The sequence below is a fragment of the Quercus robur genome, chromosome 3 (genome assembly GCF_932294415.1).
Source record: "Quercus robur chromosome 3, dhQueRobu3.1, whole genome shotgun sequence".
Classification (NCBI taxonomy): Eukaryota; Viridiplantae; Streptophyta; class Magnoliopsida; order Fagales; family Fagaceae; genus Quercus; species Quercus robur.
Genome location: NC_065536.1, coordinates 58,463,817 through 58,485,470, shown reverse-complemented (window position 1 = coordinate 58,485,470; position 21,654 = coordinate 58,463,817). Strand labels below are relative to the sequence as shown.

At 37.5% G+C, this 21,654-nt stretch overlaps 3 protein-coding genes and 2 non-coding genes across 5 annotated transcripts; 3 read left to right on the top strand and 2 right to left on the bottom strand.

Moving 5' to 3' along the window:
- Nucleotides 1–4,192: 4,192 nt before the first annotated feature.
- LOC126718581 (uncharacterized) lies at nucleotides 4,193–7,682 on the bottom strand. The gene is made up of 4 exons (XM_050420867.1): nucleotides 7,052–7,682; nucleotides 5,220–5,427; nucleotides 4,469–5,014; nucleotides 4,193–4,366 (listed from the first exon to the last, which is right to left on the bottom strand). The coding sequence occupies exons 1-4, from the start codon at nucleotides 7,614–7,616 to the stop codon at nucleotides 4,279–4,281; spliced, it is 1,407 nt and encodes a 468-aa protein (XP_050276824.1). The 5' UTR covers nucleotides 7,617–7,682; the 3' UTR covers nucleotides 4,193–4,278.
- A 77-nt stretch (nucleotides 7,683–7,759) lies between these two features.
- TRNAV-AAC (transfer RNA valine (anticodon AAC)) lies at nucleotides 7,760–7,833 on the top strand. The gene has a single exon. It is a non-coding gene; the product is annotated as a tRNA-Val (tRNA).
- Nucleotides 7,834–12,370: 4,537 nt separating this feature from the next.
- On the top strand, nucleotides 12,371–13,027 carry LOC126719852 (uncharacterized). The gene has a single exon (XM_050422363.1). The coding sequence runs from the start codon at nucleotides 12,371–12,373 to the stop codon at nucleotides 13,025–13,027; it is 657 nt and encodes a 218-aa protein (XP_050278320.1).
- A 589-nt stretch (nucleotides 13,028–13,616) lies between these two features.
- LOC126719851 (uncharacterized) lies at nucleotides 13,617–17,679 on the bottom strand. The gene is made up of 2 exons (XM_050422362.1): nucleotides 15,039–17,679; nucleotides 13,617–13,696 (listed from the first exon to the last, which is right to left on the bottom strand). Exons 1-2 carry the CDS (start codon nucleotides 17,677–17,679, stop codon nucleotides 13,617–13,619), a joined length of 2,721 nt encoding a protein of 906 aa, XP_050278319.1.
- LOC126720081 (small nucleolar RNA R71) lies at nucleotides 17,192–17,300 on the top strand. The gene has a single exon (XR_007653247.1). It is a non-coding gene; the product is annotated as a small nucleolar RNA R71 (small nucleolar RNA).
- Nucleotides 17,680–21,654: the final 3,975 nt, after the last annotated feature.

Below are 21,654 nucleotides of genomic sequence, written 5' to 3'. Positions count from 1 at the left end.
CCTTGGTTCTGTCCAAAACTTAGAATTTTCTTTAAGTAGTTAGTTTCCCCATAAGTTTGAGTCCGAGGACCATACAATACCTTGGTTCTGTCCAAAACTCATAATATTCTTTTTAAGTAATTGGTTTCCCCATAGGTTTGAGTCCGAGGACCATGCAATACCTTGGTTCTGTCCAAAACTTAGAATTTTCTTTAAGTAGTTGGTTTCCTCATAGGTTTGAGTCCGAGGACCATGCAATACCTTGGTTCTGTCCAAAACTTAGATCCTTTTTAAGTAGTTGGTTCCTCCATAGGTTTGAGTCCGAGGACCATGCAATACCTTGGTTCTGTCCAAAACTTAGAATTTTCTTTAAGTAGTTGGTTTTCCCATAGATTTGAGTCCGAGAACCATACAATACCTTGGTTTTGTCCAAAACTCATAATATTCTTTTTAAGTAGTTAGTTTCCCCATAGGTTTGAGTCCAAGGACCATGCAATACCTTGGTTCTGTCCAAAACTTAGAATTTTCTTTAAGTAGTTGGTTTTCCCATAGGTTTGAGTCCGAGGACCTTACAATACCTTGGTTCTGTCCAAAACTTAGATCCTCTTTAAGTAGTTGGTTTCCCCATAGGTTTGAGTCCGAAGACCATGCAATACCTTGGTTCTGTTCAAAACTTAGAATTTTCTTTAAGCAGTTGGTTTCCCCATAGGTTTGAGTCCGAGGACCATACAATACCTTGGTTCTGTCCAAAACTCATAATATTCATTTTAAGTAGTTGGTTTCCCTATAGGTTTGAGTCCGAGGACCATGCAATACCTTAATTCTATCCAAAACTTAGATCCTCTTTAAGTAGTTGGTTCTCCCATAGGTTTGAGTCCGAGGACCATGCAATACCTTGGTTCTGTCCAAAACTTAGAATTTTCTTTAAGTAGTTGGTTTCTCCATAGGTTTGAGTCCGAGAACCACACAATACCTTGGTTATGTCCAAAACTCATAATATTCTTTTTAAGTAGTTGGTTTCCCCATAGGTTTGAGTCCGAGGACCATGCAATACCTTGGTTCTGTCCAAAACTTATAATCTTCTTTAAGTAGTTGGCTTCCCCATAGGTTTGAGTCTGAGGACCATGCAATACCTTAGTTCTGTCCAAAATTTAGAATTTTCTTTAAGTAGTTGGTTTCCCCATAGATTTGAGTCCGAGGACCATGCAATACCTTGGTTCTGTCCTAAACTTAGAATTTTCTTTAAGTTTCGAGGATTAGCCCCTCGGCCTAAGTGTGGAGCGTTGACTTGATGTTGGAACCCCCTAGAACTGCTCATGCCACTGGTGCTTCGAAGCGCAGCCCCTAGTGGAACTTTATATGAGGGTAACAACAGCGGTTTGCTGGAGATGACGGAGGGGCTTTCTCAGTCCCTTGTCTGACAGGAGCTCGATCCTTCCATCGCCTGTGCTAACGCACGGGCCTTCCTCACAGACGGCGCCAATTGTAAGGACTCAATTTGTAGCGACCCCAAAATAGTATTGGGTTCGTACATTAAGGGCCCAAACAATATAATTTGTAGAGCGTGGGCTTGGAAGACTAGGCTTTGATCACCGGACGGTAGTTAGTCATGGTACTCATGGTGGATGCGTAGAGACGAGTTAAGGTTGTCCGTGGATCTTATCCATGAAGCTTAATGTTCTCATTCTTCCTCTCCCTTTTTTGGGTACCCTAGTTTCAAGCCCCCCTTTTTTTGGCGCATAAGCCTTTACATTATATAGTCCTTCTCGGTTGATCCTGACCTTCCATCTGTTAATCAGGCAGGTAACTACTCGAGTACCTGTCCCATCAGCCACCTCCACCTACTTTCTGTTAGTTGCAATAACCAAAGCCACACTGTTCAAGAGTCTTTTCCCATCAATATGGCTGGGACGTTTGTTAGCGCATTCAATGTGGAGGTGACGTCTTTTCCTTGAACCATTCCCACTCCGTACCCCTATGCGAGTTTCATTCTACTCGCATTTTCTTCTGGGAGCGCTTTGGAGGCTGCCTTTGATGACATGTTGTTCTTCCCTTTTAAGCCTTGGGATGCCGAGGATAGGGTCATCCTCGCCTGCATCTCTAGGCTACTTGGCCTTTCATTACTTGTCCTCGGCAACTACTCTCCTCAGCACGAGCCCTGGGTCCTAATGGAAAGTGGGCCGGGACATAAATTCTCTGGTCCCACAAAAATATTACATGGTTCTTAAAAAATTAAATTATTACAATCAACACTTAAGATGTCACATTTTATTGAAAAATAATAATCTTACATTATTCCATAAATTAATTTTATATATGATATAGTCCAAGTTATACTTTGCGTATCTTAAGAAATGTTACACCATATAATAACTTTTTATTGTGTTAATATTTTGAAAATCTCAATGTTAGATTACATGTTCTTTGATGTTCTTAACATGCATGTTGAATTTCATGCCAATAAATTTTTGTTTACTATTCGATCTATAAAGTCATATTTTATGTTTTAAAACACAAAAACATGAAATTAAACATTTGATTGATGGTTAGTTATTGATCTTTGATTATTTTGAAAATGAAACCCAACAATAAAATTTGTTAAAATTCACATTTAATAAAATAAAATAAAAAGATTGAATAGTGTAACCTTGTTTAATGCTATACCATTTGTAACTTGAACCTAACTCATATATATATTATCTTTCCCAAGACACACATCTATCTTAGCACTCTCATTATCGCTCATCTCCTTTCTCTCTCATTACTATTCCATTGTAAAAGCCACTTCATTAAGGATAGCAAAATGCATCCACTCATCCTGCTTCGCCCTAACTTGTCGCACTCTTACCTTTTATAGGTTTACACATATTCTATTATCTTTCCCAAAACACTCATCTTTCTTAGCACTTTCATTGTTACTCATCCCCTTTTTCTCTCATTACTATTCCATTGCAAAAGCCACTTCATTAAGAATGGCAAAATAGATGCACTCATCCCGATTCGCCCTAACTTGTCCCGCTCTTACCTTATATAGGTTTTCCTCTTCTCGTAGAGAATACAATGCAAGGACGAGATTCCCAAGAAAAACCCAAAAATACCTTGGAATGATCTTAGGCCAGGCCCAAAAGATCATTTTTCACCACTAATAATAAAACCCAAAGCAAGAATAAGGCTGCGTTTGTTTCGGCAGTAAATAGTTTCCGGAAAATATTTTACACCACTGGGCGTGTTTGGATTGTCTCAGAAAATTCAATCAAATGGAAAATGATTTTCGTTGACTGTAAATCATGCCCCAAAACCCTGTAAAATATTGTACACTTTTATTTTCCCTACAATTGATTTCCATCCCAGGAAAATAGAAGAGAGAGAGAAATAGCAAAACCGACGAGAGCTCCGATCACCACCTCCAAGCACCGACGAGAGCTCTGATCGCACATCCAAGCACCGACGAGTCGCACCCCAGCATCGACGAGATCGTCGCACCCCAACACCGCCTAGATCGTCACCACCCAAAACCGATCTCGTTCTCGACTCAAAGCTCACCTGCGCCGCCGTTCTCTCCATCGCTCTCGACTGCCGATCTATCTCTCTTTCCCTCGACCGCCGGATTTGATGGATTTTTTTTTGTTGGGTTTTGTTTCTCAATCTTGACTGCCGATCTATTGAGAAAATTTGGTATTATATATTTGTTTGGAAGCTGAGAAAATGTGAGTAACAAGTAAAAAAATGTGTTTTCTATAGTATTTTCAAGAATACAACAAAACACTAGAAAATATTTTTCAAAGCATTTTTTGAAATGCAACCAAACATTTGAAAATATTTTCATTTCCTGAAAATATTTTACACTGAAGCAAACGCAGCCTAAATCTTGAAAACACTTTTCCATTGAGGGTTTTTTTTTTTTTTTTTTTTTTGGAGAAAACTTCCCACTGAGTTAGACGAGCTAAGTTGGGCATAGAAGCCTCATTTGGACTGTAAAAACTTGGCCACAATCCAAAACATATTTTTAGACTTCAGGACAAGGTCAAATGATAAGAATTGTTTTGAGATTTCCGTGGTTTCTTTAAAAACAAAGGTTTTGGATTCAGGCTGGATCAAAAAGTGCCCAGAAAATGGAAAACTGTATCCAGGATATTCTTCTTCCATGGTTTTGCCGTACAGGTTGTCAATTCATGTGGTGGTGGTGGGGTGGGGGGGGGGGGGGGGGGGCATCTTTTCTTAATGCATATGCAATTTACACTCCATATGTCTAGTAACGGTCTCATCTTATCAAAATTTAACTGATTTACACTACATTGGTTAGCTCCCTTCCTTTGAAGCCGTCGCAACTTGTACTCGATATTTAGAGAAAACATCAGCTAAGATAGCCTTCTCCCTGACCTTTAACCTGCATAATGATCAACAGAAATTATATGAATTAAAAATTAATATAAAAATAAATTAGGAAAATCAATCGAGTCAACAACAAAATGCAAATGCAGGAGATTACGTCTTGGCAGATCCTGGAATGCCTAACTTCGGAATCTTCACTCTCTTTTCTTTTACGGCTAGCTTTTTCTCGGGAACCTTTTCTCCTTTTACTTTCGCATGTAGCTTTTTCTCTGGAGCCTTCACTCCTTTTCCTTTAGCAACTAGCTTCTTCTCAAGTACCTGGACTCTTTCTAGCTTTGAGGAAGAGGAATCAGTTAAAGAATCCTTCCTTGGTTCCATACTATTATTACCAACATTTATCTTCAATACACCAACGGTTTCCAGGTTCTCTCTACTATCTCCCACTTCTGCTCTTATAAACTCATCATCTCTGTCATTAGATTCATCAGAGGTGGTCTCCTCCCATGAATCCAGAGAAGAACCGTCCACATTGGAAGCTGTGTTTAGGTCTTCTTCCAAACCAAGAACTGCTAGCCGGGGAGAAATGTTGGAAATGCCTGTTGATTGTACATGAGCCGAACTTGGAGACTGTATAATATCACAGTTTATCTGCTTCTGAATTTTACCAAACTCAATAGTTTGTCTAGAAAATATTTGTACAAACCTGCCATAAGAGGATTATTGTTTTAGTGAATACAATTCTAGCAAACTGAAAAAATTAGGCTCACTTATGAACCAGCAGAGAAGTCTGACCATGCCAATCAGATGCAATGGTTAGTATGGAATAATGTCATGCATTACAAGTAACTGAAAAACTTTTTGTTTGATTGAACTCCTTTCAGAAGGAAAAAAAAGAAGATAACAAGTACCTAGTTGCATCCTCCTCAGACTTGAAATCAACAAAAGCAAAACCCTTACAGATGGGTTCCCTAGTCTTCTTGTTCCCATAAACTGCTGGGACTATATTAAGTATGCCAGGGACCCCTACAAAAGCAGATTTCAAATCCCTATGAATGTTCTTTTTCTTAGGAAGGTTGACAACTCGTACTCGAACTCCACTTGGAACAACTTCAGGAGCTGCATAAGTCCAATGCAGTAAACTCAGACTCACTTTGGTAAAAATGGAGAAGTAAATAATTCAATGCTATAAATTAACCTGAAAATAGTTATTGATTAAATGTTTAATGAATATCACCAACAGCTTCGCCAAAGCACATAAAAAAAGCAACCTATGAAATAATTTTTCACAGGCAAAAGAGTATTAGTTTAGCAACATAAATGACTGATATTACAGACACAAGGGTATCCTATTAGTCTCTGTTGGCTATTGTTGCTGGCTTGGTGCAGAGATTTTCTGTCACCTAATTGGAGTAGGTCATTGGACCTAACTTTGTTTTCTTTTCAGTTGAATGAAAATCCTTACTGATTCATACAGAAAAAAAGAAAGAAAAAAAAAATGTACAGTTTGCATGGCCATAGTGTAAGACAGATGCTCTTCAGTCTCTATAAACCACATGCCAAGAATTTTATTGGAGAAAATTTAGAGAATGTATTTGAGCAGGGAAAGAAATTCAACAAAGAAAGGAGAATGATGACTTCCAATTCTATATCCTAATGCTGTCAAAGTGTTGACAGATGTTCTTCAGTCTCCACAAACAAAAATGATATTCCATTAACAATAGAGAAAATCAATAGAGTGAACTTAATTGGGAAAACCATGCAAAAATAGAAGTTCCTTAGAATTGAAAGCCAATTGGAGATGCATAATAAACGAGGGTTTTAAAAAAAGCTTCACTCCCATCATACATTTTGAACATAACAAAATCATAAACTGGTAGGAACACTAAAAAATTATGCATTTTCAGATGAGAACTGTGCTTAAGGCTATTGAAATTGAACTAAGGATAAGGAACAATGGTCTTTCGGAAGGGCTGAAATACTGCTGATGGTGATGAGGACAAAGTGAATATTATTTTGGTTTCTAAAGAATATGAAAAGGTGGCTGAAGAATAACCACCGAAGCATTGAAATGAGCGTCTACCATTATAGCCATGATACTAAGCCATAAAGCTAAACTTAGATTAGCTCAATTAAGGATAAACTACTTAAACAAGATGAAAAGGTAGACTGGCTTTGCTTGCCATTATTAACATCCTTATTGGTAAGAGGAGAAAACAAAAGCCTCTTCGTAATCAGGCTACACTAATCTTCCTAAGTTCTTGACATTAGCAAGCTAAGGTAGTTCACTACCTTTCCTAGAATGCTTGTAACTGCATAACATGAGAGTAAATTGATTCTTTTTCTTTGGAAGCTTTGGTCCCATCGACCACAAATGAATGCTTGAGCAAGACTTTGAGTAAAACTATACTGTTCTGTTCTGTACTTCTGTTTTCCACTTACCAATCAAAACCACTAATGTCCAGCATCCATAACCATACATACACACACACACTTTTTATAGGATGTGCTATGTGCATTTCTATGATATACAGTGAATCACAGTGTCATTCTTGACAACCTTACTATCACCAACAATAAAACACTACTTGTACAAACATTATAGTCAGATAAGATGAAAATCCAACAGATATATTCCAACAAAAATACAAAATCAGCAAGACCCATTTGAGCAAATGGGTATATCAACAAATAAACCAACCAAAACATTCATCCCCTCACAATTCAACCAAAAAAAACTAACCTGTACTCTTTTGATTGTCTTTCTTGGAACTGGGCATTATGGGGTTTTTCTTAAGATTTCTAACATTAGTAGCCTGTGCTTGTATACTGTGCTCCAATTCCTCAAGCAGCTTGTCCTCAATACCAGTGTCGTACACCTTGCCTTCACCAAACCCACGTGGCTTGTTCTTCGTCCAATTCTTCATATTCTCAAAAGGTACAAACATCTCCTCCTCTTCCTCTTCCTCTTCCTCTTCCTCCTCCTCCTCATCATCATCATCTTCTTCTTCTTCTTCCACATTATCATGATTAAAGGCATGAATGGCAGCTTGGCCACGCTTATTCAAAGCATGTAGGGGCAACCCAGAACGTGGATGCCCAATAAAGAGAGGAAATTGGAGATGGGTTTGGTGGAATTTGGAAAACACAGTGAAGAGAGGAACAATTGAGGTTGAGCATGTGTTTGTGGCAAAAAAGAGGTGGGTTTTGGTTGGGAATGAGAGAGAGGTAGTGTTGGTACATTGAGATGTTAGAAAAGAGTTTGAATTGGAGAGTGGTGGAGACACTACTGTGCTCAGCTTCACCATCTGTTTGAGATTCTGCCTCTCAGGCTTCGCTTCAAGTTCCTCTATTTTCTGAAATCCACTGTTACTAGAAGATAATTATGCCACACTAAAGAAAAACTGAACACATTGGATTTATATTAAAAGTTGAGTAGCTGTTTCATCATGGTGTCGTGGTGTAGTTGGTTATCACGTCAGTCTAACACACTGAAGGTCTCCGGTTCGAACCCGGGCGACGCCACAAAGTTCATTTCCAATTTTTATTTTCCTCTTGTCTGACTTGCCGATCATCCTCTTTTTTTCATATAATTTACTGAATGTACAAACATTTGTTGATTGGTGGACCGGGTAGGACCAAGGTGGCAAGCTGTAAGCTCAAGGGGAAAAATTCAAACTAACTGAAATCAGTCATTTAAATTTGTAGAAGAAACGATGAAATTTAGTATCTAGATTCTAGGGTATGTGCTTAATGTGTATGCAGTAGGGACGTGCACATGCCATGAATACCAATTATATTTTGTTCCATGAGTGGACAACAAGGTGGTCAAATCTCAAAGTGATTAGAGAGCTAATATTGAGAAAAAGATAATACATGGTATTACACCTAAAGAAGATTAATTAAGTCCCATTAATTGTGTGCAGCTATTTTAATTTGAGTGATACTATAAATACTACAAATGTTATTATATAAATTTTACAAACTGATATATCAACTATTATATAAATCTCACTACGACCTAGAATCGCCTTACCCTATCTGATAAGGAGGGTCCGAGGTGCTACCTAGATGAAGAATTTAGCTTGGAGGAATATCTAATAGTCTCACATTTTCTCACAAAGCGTGCCTTAAACATCGATGCAATTGCAAAAACTTTTACTCCCTTATGGTGGTCATGTAATGGCTTTAAGATTCATAATGTGGGTAATCACAAGATTTTGTTTATGTTTGATAATAAGACTAATGTTGATTTCCTTATAAGCGAGCCCTGGAGCTTCGACAAACACCTGGTGGTTATGCAGCGTTATGACAATGCCCTCTTAGTTGACGAACTCTCTTTTAATAAGACAACTTTTTGGGTGCAAGTCCATGGCATGCCAACTCGGTATATGAATGTTAAGGAAACGGAAAAAATATGTGGGGTGTTGGGGTAGATTATACCACCTAAGGATCTTGCTGAATGTGAGGGAGAGAACTTTATCCGGATTAGAGTTTCAGTGGATATTTCTGGTCCCTTGTGCCGTGGCCGCCTAGTCTCTCAAGGGAAAGAAAAAGAAGTGTGGGTAAGTTTCAAATACGAGCGCTTACCAAACATATGCTACTAGTGCGGATGCCTCAACCACGACGACAAGGATTATGGGCTCTGGTTGGATAGTAAAGGAATGTTCTTACCAAACTAGAGGTAGTTTGGGCAGAGCTTGAAAGCCCCACCTTTCGCTCCATCACGTAGAACGGTGATCTCTATTCCAGGCTTCTACAAGTCCAAAATGGGGCCATCACGTCACGCGACAAACAAAGATCAGGTACATGCATCCAACGAACACAAGACTGATGTCCATCAGTCAGAGCAGGGGGTGAAGCCGCCAACGACAAGCAGGGAACCAATAAATGATCCGTTACAAAAATTCTCTGAGGTTTTTATCACAATTAATCCAGCGTCAGTGTTAAGGGATACATTACACACTCAACATCCAGCTAATGAGGGTGTTATCGAGATTGTAGGAAACCCTAATTATCTCTTTAATGAGATGAATGAGGCGTTAAAGGAGGTCGAGCCAATCAGGTCAACAGCCACAATAGGAAATTTCGGGTCCACCCCAAATTTGAATTCCTGCCTTTTTAAAACTTCTACAGATGTAGGTAAGTCATCACGTGAGGAGCATGGGGAGTTAAAAAATAATACACAAACATCCCTTCTTTCTGCCAACCCGAGATGGAAAAGGACTGCAAGACCAGATGCCCTAGACAACGAGGTCTTAAAGGAAGCACTACCAGGGTTAGGCAAACGTGACCTAATGCAAGTTGATGTCCACCCCAGGTTACCAAGCAAAAGACAATTGGTTTCAAGGAGTGATGAGGTTCTTAATTTGGTGGAGTTTGCCAAGCAGCCCCACCAGTCACAATGAATTGTTTAGTGTGGAACTGTCATGGGCTTGGGAACCCACGTACAGTGAAAGAGCTTGGAGACCTTATCCGGGCAAAAGATTCTTTTGTTGTGTTTGTAGCCAAGACATGGACAAACGAAGCTAGGCTAGATCAGATTCTCAGAGATATTAATTTTGATAATAAGTGGGTGGAACCTAGAGAGGGGCATGGAGGGGGCCTTACTCTCTTTTGGAAGTCTTCAGTCGACCTTGTGATTAAAGATTCATCAAAATGCTATATTGATACATGGATAGACAAGCATAAGGAGAGTGAATGGCGTTTCACAGGGTTTTACGGTGAGCCAGAAACTTCCAGGAGAGGTGAAGTGTGAGAGACCATGCCCCCCGGCCTATTTTTAGGATGTAAGGCCAAACCCACGTGAATGGGTGGAATCGTGTTATTACCTCTCAAAATGGAGGTTCGATTAGTACATAGGATTTTACAATGAAGTCGCCACTTATTTAATTATTGGGATAAATAAAAAAACTAAAATTGAAAAATTCCTCATTTTATTAATTTCCAATTGAATTTACATTGATCATAGGAAAATTATATGGCTTTGGTCCTAGATACAATCTAAGATAAAGTACATAGTTTTGTTTCCTAGTTACAATCTAGAAATTGAAAATTACAAGGATAAACATTGGTCTATCAACCCTTGATCTAAGTTCGGAGGCTATGTTACAAGGTGGGAAGATGTTAGGCACCCACATTGCCCGGTGAAACCGGTCTTCTAGACTATGGTGGCCAACATTCATATCACATCATCCAATATGTTATCCATCAATTTGCATGTTGAATTCATTGTGTGTGCATGTGATAAATCCTAATTCAATTTATTAAGTATTTCATTTGGATTGAAAAATAAATTCTAATGAATGTGTGTGGATGATGATAGCCTAGATTCAAGGATTTGAAAGAATTATTAAGCAAACATATTTTTCATATTTTTGATGTGGATTTAAGATTAAAATTAGTGTTATACATAAACATGTGATGAACAACTAAGAACATTGTGAAGAACATATAAGAACAATTAAGAACATTCAAACATATTCAAGGGAATTTAAATGATTACTATCATACTTTAATCTTAAACTCTCATCGTGGAAACATAAAAAACAATTAGGGAAATAGATTATACCTTCATGCAAGATCCATATGGTGGAGGAGAAGACTCTTGAGGGAGGTCCTAAGGGTAGAGGAAAAGAAGAGTTAGGAGAAGGAGAGTGAGTCTCACTCAATACCTTGAGTCTAGGAAGATCAAGATATGACAAGAATACTCAACTTCACTAAAAGTCAAGAGAGGAGAAAAGATGGAGGTTTTTTTGTGTGTCTTGGAATGAAGGAGAGAGGGGGGTTTATATAGTAGTAGTGGAGAAAATATGAATGAAATGTCATTTATGAGGGTTGACAAAGAATCATGAACTTAGACCTCATTTTAGCATTTGGGGAAATCTAGTGCATTAAATGTGGAGATTGGTGAGAGTGAGGAGCAAGCAAAGTTTGGTTTTCCCGTAGCTACTGTAATAGCTTGTAGAGCCAACTTCAAAAAATCACATCTTACTCAATTCTGATCGGAATTGTTTCGTTCTTGTGCTCAAATTGAAGCCCCGGATGTCCAGTTTTTGGAAACATTAACCTCATTCATAGATTCAAAATATTCTGAGAGATATCAACGAAATAGTGAGTAGAGATCATTTGTTAGAAAACAATTTTAACACAATTAGTATTAATAGGTCCCAAATTAGTTTCCAATTAACATTAATAGGATCCAATCATTCCCATTTCAGACCTAATTAGTTCCAAATTCACCCTAATTAAAAGATAATTGCACAAATTACTTATTGAATGATTAATGTTTAACTATTTAGTTAATTAGGTGTGTGCAACCCTACCATAAAATGTAGTCCTAACCAATCAAATTATGACACATCATCGTTCTCAAATTGATTATACTTATAATCAATTGAAATCAATTGTTCATAATCACATATAGTCCGACTCAATTTGTGATAGTGCATCTCGACTATTAGAACTTGATTTGATAATAACTTTCAATCTGATGGTCTGATTAGGGCTTATGACCAATCGATTTGATTGTTACAATATCAAGATCATTTTGGTAAAATGAGATTAAGAATCTAGTGACCAAAATCAAAATGCATATTTCCAAGGTGAAATTACCCTTTTACTCTTCATGTGAGATTAAATGCGGGTTGCAAAATGGGGTGTCAACATGAAGCATGGGATAGCCCTCATTCCTTAAATCATCATCCTAATATCCCATGGCTATGCGCAGGTGATTTCAATGAACTGACTAGGCAAGATGAAAATTTGGGTGGTGCTATTTGGAGCCATGGACAAATGCAATCTTTCCAAAACGTGTTGGATGAATGTGGGTTTATTGATCTTAGCTTTGTAGGACCACGTTTCACATGGAGTAAAAAAATTTCAGATGGTCATTCCATATGGGAAAGACTCGATAGAGGCCTAGCAAATAATAATTGGTTTCACAAATCCTCGGATCAAGAGTGCATCATCTACAATGCTTCGCATCTGACCATTGCCCTTTGCTGATCACCTTGTCAGGCCTTAATCCTCTTCCCACAAAAAAGAATTTTGCTTCGAAGAGATGTGGCTTTTCGAAAAGCGTTGTACTAAAATTGTGGAAGCAACATGGTCCCATCATGATTTCGGCACAAATGATAGCAATATCTTAAGGCGAGTTGAATCTTGTGGTAAGGAATTTGCATGGTGGAACCGAAATATATTTGGCAACGTGAAAAGGGAGTTAGAAAAGAAGATAGCACTTTTGACACAAGCTGAGAGTGCAGCCAGGTATACAGGTTTAAACCATCGGGTTAGAGCTTTAAGGGAGGAAATTAACACCCTCATGGAGTGGGAAGAACGCTTATGGTGCCAAATATCACGTGTGTTATGGCTAAAAAATGGGGACAACAATACAAGATTCTTTCACAGCCATGCTACCCGAAGATACAGGAAAAACCGAATCCGTGGAGTAAGGGATGAGTTGGACGTGTGGCAGGACCAATCGGATAGAATTGGCTCTACTATACTTGGGTATTATGAGAATCTTTTCTCCACATCCACTAGAACATCATACACGGCCCACCTGGACCATATTCCCCATTTGATATTTGAAGAAATGAATCAAGTTCTTATGGGTTATTTCTTAAAAGCAGAGGTCTCTTTAGCTTTAAAGCAGATGGCACCACTCAAAGAACCTGGCCCAGACGGGACGCCACCATTGTTTTATCAACACTACTAGAGAGTTTTTGCTATTCCTCGAGCAAAACAGATAAAGAGTAAAACAAAACAAAGAAATTAAAAAACAAAGAAAAAGGAAATCCTAACTAATCCACTTTCGCTGGAATTTTCGATTGCATTTAGCGTATGCAACAAGCCTTTAAACCCCTAGCTTACACTAGTGGACGAGTTGTAGTCTCGTGAGGGTTTGCAGGGAATATACCCACAGAATTCTGAGAATGAATACTAAAAAAAACAAATAAATAAATAACTAAACAAAACAAAGAAAATCACTTTTTTTTTTCAATTGCCTTTTGCAAAGAGGATTAGTTGAAGTTCAAAAACACTACAAATGCTAAAGAAATTTCTCATGCCATCAAAACTCAATGTGAGTGAAAGTGGTAGCCAACCCAAACATACTCTTAGTTTTAGAATAAACTTGACTCGAATCTCTATTTGAAAGTATGTTTCAACTCAAATCTTTCCGGTGTTATCACTCAACAATTGAAATCACTCTAAAATGGGGTGTAACACTCTCAACAATATATGTGAGCGGAATAATGTAAGCAAAATCAAACACCTCACATATAAATCACATGAAAAACGCTTAATCAAGAAAGAACAAGTAGTCTCATGAAAGGATGCCAAAAGTATTCATACCACACCTTTTTCTTCTCAGTCATATCAATATCTGAATTACACAATCTTCAAGATCAAATAAGGACTTTATTAGGACGTAATGTAAGGTAAAAGCAAAGGGAATGAAATAAAAATGGGTGAAGGTAAATAATAAGAAGTGTTTTCAAGATTTGTCGGAATGTCAACTCTTTTTGGAATTTCCATTCAACAATTTTTTTTTAACTCTTCTTCTTCAAAGCAATACTCCTTCCTTACATTTCACTTCTCAAAATTTGATGAGAACCCTTTTTATTTTCTTCTTTTTGACACTTTTTTTTTTTTTTTGAATTTTTTTTTCTTCTTTGAATTCTCACACAAACCACCACATTGAAACAAACTGATCAAATTCCATCTTGAAACACTATGGATAAGGGATTTAAGAAAGAAAGGCTAATTAAAAGGCTCAACGGGGTGACTAGCGATAATGTATCAAGAAAGAAAAAGAAAAACACATATATGGCTCAAAGTAGACAAAGATGGCCTAATCTCATCTCTCAAAGACTAGTATAGTTCATTTAATATCAATGACTTCAAAAGATTCAAGTGTGGCATAAAATCATTTTTTTTTTCTTGGCCAAAAGAAAGAACAATGAGACTACAACAAGGGAAATATGTTACGCACTTCCAAATGAACTTTAAGATTAAAAACAATAAATAACCCTCCAAAAATAATGATTGGCTCAAAACTCACAGGGGTTACAGTCTCCACATTGTTATCATCAAGATTTTCTAATCATTTTTATCCTTCAACAACAAGTTGTGTCTGAGTGGCTATGTGCATGTGCAATGAATTGAGCATGAAAGCAATGAAATTCTTTAAGCAAGAGTAGTATAATGAACTCAAAACATAAACCTCAAGCTAGGCAAAAGTTTTGTTTTTTTTTTTTTAACACAACTAAACAAAACAAAAAGATAGAAATCTATATGCATCCCCCCCAAACCTAAACCAAACATTGTCCTCAATGTTAAAAATGATACTCTCAAATATATGTCTTGAATGAAAAGAAAGCAAAATATGAATATGCAACATGAGAAACTCAAGTAGGAAAAGTAAGGTAAGGAGAAGGAGGAGACGTACCTTAATCAAGCTGATTGTTATAAATTTTAATTTCTGTCAAATATCAGCTAGAACAAAAGAAAATAAAATGAAACAAGAAAATAAACACAAAGATTAATCTAAAATCAGAAAATAAACAAGAATTTTTTTTTTTTTTTTTTTTTTTTTTTTTTTTGCAAAAAGATTTAACACAACTGGAGATCAATCCTGATAAACAGGACCATCCAAACCCCAACAACACCATGGAGATAAATAATTCATATTATGAATGGACTAGTCCAATGATATTGTAACTTACCTGGGTCAAAAACATGTTGAGAAGCTTTTGCAGTGTCTTCCAAGTGAATTCTTTGCATAACCAAAGAAGCACTAATACCCTTAATATCAGCAATTTTCCAACCTATAGCTTCCTTATGCTCTTGAAGTATACTTATCAATTGGTGTTCCCAAAAGTCACCCAACTTTGGTGGTTCTACAATAGATGGGAATGGGGATGAAGAAAGTGGAAGAGGGATCACTTTTGGCTGCCAGCTATCAATATTGAAGAGAGGAATAGAATCCAACAATGCATTGACCTCCTCTATTGATTTTTCAGTATCCAAATTGCAATCAAAACGGGTTAAGCAAGCATTTGGGAGATCCTCACAACTTGATTGTAGGAAAGTATCATGGACTAGGCTCCCAATCATGTTAACCTCACATATATCCTCATTGTCTAGTACTTGCTTACTTATGTCAAAAATATTAAGCTCAACAGTCATATTCCCAAAAGAAATCTTCATCACACCACTCCGACAATTGATCAAAGCATTGGATGTGGCTAAGAAAGGGCGACCCAAAATGACATGGATTTGTGTACTGGCATTTAGAACAGGCTCAGTGTCTAACACAACAAAATCAACAGGAAAATAGAATGCATCCACCTTAATCAGCACATCCTCAACAATACCTCTAGGGATTTTCACAGAACTATCAGCTAATTGAAGTGTCATGGTTGTGGGTTTCAACTCCCCCAAACCTAGCTGTAAGTATACTGAATATGGCATTAGGTTCACACTTGCCCCCAAATCTAGCAAAGCTCGCTCAATGAGATGATCCCCAATCCTGCATGAAATTGTAGGAGATCCAGGGTCTTTACATTTCACTAGATATTTATTCTGAATGATTGAACTAACTTGCTCTGTCAAAAATGCCTTTTTAGGAACATTTGTCTTTCTCTTCATTGTCACAAGATCTTTTAGAAACTTAGCATAAGCAGGAACTTGCTGAATTGCATCAAGAAATGGAATATTAATTTGCATTTGCTTAAAAACCTCTAAAATATCTCCAAATTGTGCACTTTTCTGAGGACTGATTAAACTTTGAGGGAATGGAGCTTTAGGAACAAACCTCCTATCAAGGGGAGAACTAAGATCCTGAATTGGAATTGAGGTTGAGTTGCCCTTCTTTTCTCTATGATCATCCTGTGAACTATGAGTTCCCTTTTCCTTTAACACAATATTTTTATCATCCTCCACTTCTGGCATTTTCACTTGATTATCAACTTGCTTACCAGACCTAAGGGTAGTAATAGACTGAACAGATTCATGTGCATGAGTAGAACTAGAAGAACCATTAATTGCATACTGCCCTTTTGGGTTAGGTATAGGTTGACTAGGAAACTTTCCTTTTTCCCTCTCTCCAACTTGGGTTGCTAACTGGCCAACTTGATTTTCCAACTTCGAAATAGCTTGAGTATTCAAATGGGTGGAACTTTTTATCTCTTGAATGGCTTGGCTAGTTGATTGCATGAAAGTTTTGAGAGACTCCTCCAAAGATGATTGTGGTCTTGGTGGTGCCATAAACTGAGGAGTTGATTGAGGAATGGGAGGAAATGCTTGAGTAGGTGGACGAAATTGACTTTGTTGATGCAGTTGTTGTCCACCTATATTTGTGGGGGAATGGTTCTGCCTCCAAGAGAGATTAGGATGATTTTGCCAATTTGGATTGTATGTCTCCAAAAATGGACTAGCAAGTGGTTTTCCATAATTATTTAGTGCATTTGCTTGCTCAGTATAAAAATCAGGGTAACCAGCTATAAAGGGACACATTTGTGTTGTATGAATAGGACTTGCACAAATAGAGCATGTTTCACTTTGAACTTTATTGACAGAATTCATCCCTCTACCTAAAGCTAAAGCTTCAACCTTACGAGTGAGATTTTCCAACCTAGCTTTTATGTCTAAATCTTCACTGACTTCATACAATCCTCCTTTCTTAATTGTAGGGGCAGATCTCTCTTTACGATTGGAAAAATCCCATTGTTGTGAGCTTTCTGATAGATTCTCAAGAAATTTGTATGCCTCATCATCCCTAAGACTCAAAAATCCACCACCATTCATGGACTCAATCATGTTACGATTTGTTTGAGTCAAACCATTATAAAAATATTGTACTAGTCTCCATGTTTCAAAACCATGATGAGGACACTTTAAGATCAAGTCCTTAAATCTCTCCCAACTCTTATAAAATTTCTCTTGTTTATCTTGATAAAAATCTGCAATTTCTCTCCTCAAAGCATTGGTCTTGGCCATTGGGAAAAATTTAGAGAGGAATTTTGTGACCAACAATTCCCATGAATTGATAGATCCAGGTGACAAAGAATTAAGCCATGCTTTTGCCTTATCCTTCAAGGAAAAAGGGAACAAACGCAAGCGAATAGAGTCATCAGTGAAATTCTGAAACTTACAAGTAGCACAAATCTCAAGAAAATCCTTCACATGCATATAAGGATCTTCTCTATCCAATCCATGAAAAGTAGGAAGAAGGTGGATTATCTGTGGCTTTAACTCAAAATGTGCAGCAGTGGTTGCAGGCAATACTATGCAAGATGGAGGGTTGGTGGTTATGGGTGAGAACAACTCCCTAAGAGTTTTTGAATCATCTCCTGTTTCTCCCATTGTGGATGAATAATAAAAACTAATAAGACGATTTTCTTTATCACGTATCCAAGTTCTCATACACCAAGCACAAAGAAAAAAAAAAAGAAATTTTTTTTTGTTTTTTGTTTTAATTTAAAAATTAAATAAATTTTAACTACAACTAGTAGAAGGAAACATTCAATTAAGACCTAATTTATTTTCCTAACCAAGTCCTGGCTCAATTCAGTTACTATCCCTCACCCCATAAACCACACTTTTATTACCCTCATCCCAAAAATCACAAATCCTGAATATGTACAAGAGTATCAACCTATCAGCTTATGCAATGTACTGTACAAAATTTTCTCCAAAGTTTTAGCAAATAGATTGAAAAAAAATCATACCATCCATTATTACCGAACATCAATTTGTTTTTTTTAAAGATAGGCACATCTCTGATAATACTCTTATTGCCTTTGAGACACTACATTGTATGAAGAAACACAAAACAGGTGAAACGGGTTTCATGGCTGTAAAACTTGATATGAGTAAAGCCTATGATCATGTGGAGTGGGGGTATTTAGAAAATCTGATGAGGAAGATGGGTTTCAATAAGAGGTGGATTGGTTTGATTATGGTGTGTGTGAGAATAGTGACATATTCAATCCTGATAAATGGTGAACCTCAAGGCATGATACACCCAACGAGGGGGATTAGACAAGGAGACCCACTATCTCCTTTTCTCTTCCATGTATGGAAGGCCTACATGGGCTCATTCAACATGCAACCATGATGGGGGGAAATTAAGGGCTTCTCTCTATGTCGACAAGGCCCTAAACTAACCCATTTATTGTTGGCAGATGATAGTCTCTTATTCTGCAGGTCCACTCTAGAGGAATGTGGTAAAGTGCTTGGCATCTTGAACCAATATGAGGTAGCTTCGGGGCAAAAGGTTAACAAAAATAAAACAACCATCTTTTTTAATACATCCATGCCGGAAGACGCTAGACAAGAGATAAAGAGCATTTTGTGACTAGAAGAAATATCACAATATGAGAAGTATCTTAGGTTGCCATCTCTAGTGGGAAAAAATAAAAAAAGAAAGTTTTAATTTTATCAATGAGAAGATATGGAGGAAATTGCAAGGTTGGGAGAGTAAACTATTGTCTCTAGTGGGAAGAGAAATCCTAATCAAAGCAGTCATCCAAGCTATACCAACTTTCTCTATGGGGTGTTTCAAAATCCCGTTGGGTTTGTGTCATGAGATAGAAGCTATGATTAAAAAAATTTGGTGGGGGCAAAGGGGAGATAGAAGGAAAATCCATTAGATTAAGTGGGAGGAGTTGACAAAATCAAAGATGGTTGGTGGTATGGGCTTTAGAGACCTTTGTTCAACGACTCACTACTTGCAAAATAGGCGTGGAGGCTTTTGCAAAAAAAAAAAAAAAAACACTCTCTTCTATAGAGTTTTCAAGGCTAAATTCTTCTCAAATTGCTTAATTATGGAGGCAAAACATTCAAGATCCGGGTCACATGTTTGGACTAGTATTTTACATGGTAAAGATGTGCTAAAAAGGGGGTGCAGATGGCGCATTGGTGATGGCAAATCAGTGGGTATATGGCAGGATTTTTGGCTGCCAAGACAAAGCAATCGTCAAGTTCTATCACCTCCACTGGAATCTTTATCCGAAGCTAGAGTGGAAATCCTAATTGTAGAGTCAAAGAGGAAGTGGAACCATGGCTTAATAGATGGTATTTTTACTGCGGAGGAAGCCAAACTCATCAAGTCACTGTCACTCTCACAGACTGTACAGGAAGATAGCATCTTTTGGCCTCATTCAACCAACGGTGTCTACTCCAGCAAATCCGGGTACAGGTTTCTTAAACAGGAAGCCAGCACCAAACACCCCGACACACACCCTAAAGCTAGAAAAAATTTATGGCATAGCATTTGGTCCCTACAAGTCCCAAACAAAGTAAAAAATCTTCTGTGGAGAGCAACCCGAGAATCACTACCAACAAAACAAAATCTGCAGCACCGAACCATCACGGATTGCTCTTTATGTGATCGATGCAAACTTGAACCAGAGACAGCTCTACATGCGACATGGTCATGCCGGGAATTGGAAGTTGTTTGGGAGGATGTTGGAGTATGGGGTTTCCGAAGGTCAAGAAGCTTTCTGAGCTTTAAGGAGTTGCTGTCATGGCTCATAACGAACACCCAGGAAGTGGAGCTCTTCGCCGTCACAGTCTGGTCTATATGGAACCAACGGAATCGGGTTCGCATGCATCAACCCAGCTGTTGTACCCACTTGCTTGCTGCCACGACCAAGGAAAAGTTGGCTGAATTTTTGTCAGTCCAGCCAGCTGCTCCGTTGCCCATTCTGAAGACTCGGGTTCAGTGGCAGCCACCACCTCAAGGGATGGTGAAAATCAATTTCGACGGCGCAACCTCAAAGGACCAGATGTCAGGAATAGGGGTGGTTCTGCGCGATGAAAGAGGTTCAGTTCTCGCCTCTCTATCTCAGAATATCCCACAGGTTTGCAGACCTTTAGACATTGAAAGTTGAAACTTTGGCAGCATCAGCTCTCAAGTTTGCAGCTGATTTGGGTTTTAATAAGGTGCAACTTGAGGGTGACTGTAAGGTGCTTATGAAGGCTCTGAAGGGAGGAGATCAGTTCTTATCTACTGTTGGTTTGCTGATGGATGATATTTGTTATGATGCAAATTTATTTTATCAATTGCGTTACTCTCATGTAAGAAGAGAAAGAAATATAGTTGCTCATTCTTTAACTAGATATGCTTATTACAGACTTTGTTGCATGGATGGAGGATATTCCACCACCTTTGTTTTTTATTGTTTGACATGACATTGTCAGTTTTCGTTAATGAAAGTTCATGGTTTTGTCCCTCAAAAAAAAAAAAAAAAAAAAACTATTTTAAAGTTTAAACACACAAGTAGTTACAAGTTCTTTCTCAAAAAAATAAATAAAAATAGTTGCAAGTTAGCTTAATTGGTAAAAACATAAAGTTTTTGTCTTTGAATAAGAATTTTGTGGTTCGATCTCCGTTTATAATAAAAATCAATTGACATCTTGGTTTGATGATAAAGAAAAATTATCAAAATTTGATTACATAGATTAAAACTCTATGGTTCTCTTATGTAAGCTTCCAATGAGCTACGGGTGGTACACCATATATGGTTTGGCAAGGAAAGGAACCATAAAAAATAAAAATAAAAAATAAAAAAAAACACGAACAAAAAAAATAGAAATCGAAATTGACATGGCATCAAAGACGTAGTGGGAACTCTGCAAAATATGCTACCGCTACTACCATTCAAGTCAAATCTTCTTTGTACACATTATAACTTCACGGATGTTATTGATGGAATGTACTGTATGTTTGACTTCTACACGGGTTTGGGCTTGAGGTTTTTTGTACACCCTTTATTTGGTTACTTTGGAATAACAAAAATGAAGTGTGGTTAGGACTGCAACAGTCTGGACTCTTTTCCTGATTACCTTGTCCAAAGCACTGTGGATAATGCAACCATATTCTATTCAATCAAAAATTCATAATTGACTCTTCAAGTTTTGGTCTTTTTTTGCTTCTTTTTTTTTTGTGTAAATGTTTTTTCGTATTTATGTGTGATGGAACTTGCCGGCTATCAAAGAAACGAGACTCCATCACAATCTTAGATTTCTATTGAAATTAACATCAATTGTTGCTACAGGCATGTATTGTTCAAGGATAGATGAAGCAAACACTAAACAAATTTTTTTAAAGAGTGTTTTATTATTATTATTTTTTTTTGGAGCTATAAGAGTGTTTTATTAAATAATTGTGTTGATACCCATTTTCATGACATTATTAACTGGGCATTGAAAATTCAACAAATTAGAGTACACGTCATCGTAGAAGAATTTTGACAAATGTGTTATCTGGCAATAAGACAATACTTCACAATTCACACATAAATGTTTAGCGTCTGCTTCATCTATCCTTGAACA